The sequence below is a fragment of the Palaemon carinicauda genome, chromosome 36 (genome assembly GCF_036898095.1).
Source record: "Palaemon carinicauda isolate YSFRI2023 chromosome 36, ASM3689809v2, whole genome shotgun sequence".
Taxonomy (NCBI): domain Eukaryota; kingdom Metazoa; phylum Arthropoda; class Malacostraca; order Decapoda; family Palaemonidae; genus Palaemon; species Palaemon carinicauda.
Window position 1 is genome coordinate 15,102,984 of NC_090760.1, and position 2,500 is coordinate 15,105,483.

At 37.6% G+C, this 2,500-nt stretch overlaps 1 protein-coding gene across 3 annotated transcripts in view; it reads left to right on the forward strand.

The window, feature by feature from the left end:
• The window catches only part of LOC137628764 (high mobility group nucleosome-binding domain-containing protein 5-like), a 15,057-nt gene extending 13,488 nt beyond the window's left edge, over window positions 1–1,569 (forward strand). Inside the window, exons 2-3 of one of the 3 annotated variants that reach the window (XM_068359956.1) lie at window positions 376–792; window positions 835–1,569. In XM_068359956.1, coding sequence (XP_068216057.1) covers window positions 376–792; window positions 835–984 — 567 coding nt within the window. In that variant the 3' untranslated portion in view covers window positions 985–1,569. Of the gene's footprint in view, window positions 1–375 lie in introns of all 3 variants that reach the window. The other 2 variants (XM_068359959.1, XM_068359955.1) reach the window with 2 other exon arrangements.
• The last annotated feature ends 931 nt before the right edge of the window (window positions 1,570–2,500 follow it).

Here is a 2,500-nt window from a genome sequence, read left to right on the forward strand (position 1 = left end):
CAGAAAAGGAGGAAAATTCGGATTCTTCTGAGAGCGTAAAGGAGGAAGAAATTTTGGGGCTCATCCGTTCAAAACCAACTTAGTTTCTTGCCTGACAAAATGGGAGAGTCAGTGGAAGCGGATGAAGATTCAGAAAAGGAGGAAGAAGATCAAGATTCAGACAAAAAGGAAGAATCTGAACCCAAATACTGATTCAGAAAAAGAGGAAGAATCAGTACAAAATAATGAAGATTCAGAAGAGGAAGAAAATTCGGATTCATCTGAGAGCGAAATGGAGGAAGAATTTTTCTGGCATTTCCGTACAAAACCGATTTCGTTTCTTGCCTGATGAAATGGAAGAATCAGAGGAAGAGGGATGAAGAATCAAAAGTAGAGGAAGAGGAAGAAGAATCAGAGGAAGAGGAAGAATCAGAACAAATTAATGAAGATTCAGATGATGAGGAAAATTCGGATTCTTCTGAGAGCGAAATGGAGGAAGAATTTTCTGGCCTTTCCGTCCACAACCGATTTAGTGTCTTGCCTGACGAAATGGAAGAATCAGAGGAAGAGGATGAAGAATCAGAGGTAGAGGAAGAAGAGTCAGAGGCAGAGGATGAAGAATCAGAGGTAGAGGAAGAATCAGAGGAAGAGGAAGAATCAGAACAAATTAATGAAGATTCAGATGATGAGGAAAATTCGGATTCTTCTGAGAGCGAAATGGAGGAAGAAATTTCTGGCCTTTCCGTCCACAACCGATTTAGTGTCTTGCCTGACGAAATGGAAGAATCAGAGGAAGAGGATGAAGAATCAGAGGTAGAAGAAGAAGAATCAGAGGAAGAGGATGAAGAATCAGAGGTAGAGGAAGAAGAATCAGAGGAAGAGGAAGAATCAGTACAAAATACTGAAGATTCAGAAGAGGAGGAAAATTCGGATTCTTCTGAGAGTGAAATAGAGGAAACATTTTCGGGCATTTCCGTCCACAAACCGATTTCGTTTCTTGCCTGACGAAATGGAAGAATCAGAGGAAGAGGATGAAGAATCAGAGGTAGAGGAAGAAGAATCAGAGGTAGAGGAAGAAGAATCAGAGGTAGAGGAAGAAGAATCAGAGGAGGAGGAAGAATCAGGACAAATTACTGAAGATTCAGATGATGAGGAAGAAGTGGTACAAAATACTGAAGATTCAGAAGAGGAGGAAAACTCGGATTCTTCTGAAAGCGAAATGGAGGAAGAATTTTCGGGCATTTCCGTACAAAACCAATTTAGTTTTCTGCCTGACGAAATGGAAGAATCAGAGGAAGAGGAAGATTCAGTAAGTGATGAGGAATCAGAGGAAGAAGACTCAGACTCAGAAGAAGAGTCGGAGGATGAAGAAATATCCGAGGAAGTGGATGAAAGATACAGAAAAAGAGGATGAAGAAATCGAAGGCGGTCCCTGCAAAGGCAAAGGTCATCATCTGCCGAAACAAGATCGTGCTAAAGGAATGCCCCGCAGAGGATTCCAGGGTCGTCAAAAGCCTAAAAGACAAAATCCAGGACCTAAGAAGACCGGCAAGAAGGACACAAAGGCCAAGAACCGAAAGAAGCAACATGTTGAAAAACAGTCCAAGATGCACATTCCCAGGAATCAGTTCCAGAGGAACAGAAGGAGGGTGTAAATCTGACGCATCTTGCTTGGAGGATGCTTGGACCAGCTTACAAGGCTGGCTTTGCAGAAAGGAATAGCTGAGCTGCTTCTAGTATGCTGTGTTCCCTGGTGGGGTCGTACAGGGGCTTCGTCAGGTGAACAAAAGGTCGGATATCTAGGTCTATTCTTTCGGACACTAACCTTCGGGTGGTTCTGGGGGAATAACCTAGAAGACCGGCTATGCAGAGGGAACTAGCTCGGCTTTTTCTACTATGCAGTCAAGTCCTTATAAGATGGCCCAAGAAAGTTCCTCTACTGTAAAAAAAAAAAAAAAAAAAAAAAAAAACGTTGTAAATCCAAATAAATTGTAAAGGCTAATAAATCTAAATATAAATGATATAAAAATTATTAAAAGTACTATAAATATCCAAAAAAAAAAACTTAAAAAATTTTAAAAATTCCAAAAAAATAAAAAAAAATATAATAAATTCAGAAAAAAACTAGAAAAGACACTAAAAGTTAAAAAAATCCCCCCCCCAAAATAAAAAAAAAACAGAAAAGCAGAAAAATATAAAAAGAAAGAAAGGAGGGGAAGAGGGTCGTGGGAACCAAACCTGCAAAACTGAGATGGCCAAACCCACCTGATGAGCCCTTTGGTAAGGGCGAAACCCCTTAGGTCTTTCACAGTAGTAGTAGTAGTAAGTAGTAGTAACAACATTATATATATATATATGTATATATATATATATATATATATATACATATATATATATATATATATATATATAAATATATATATATACATACATATATATATATATATGTATATATATATATGTGTATATATATATATATATATATATATATATATATATATATATATATATATATATATAT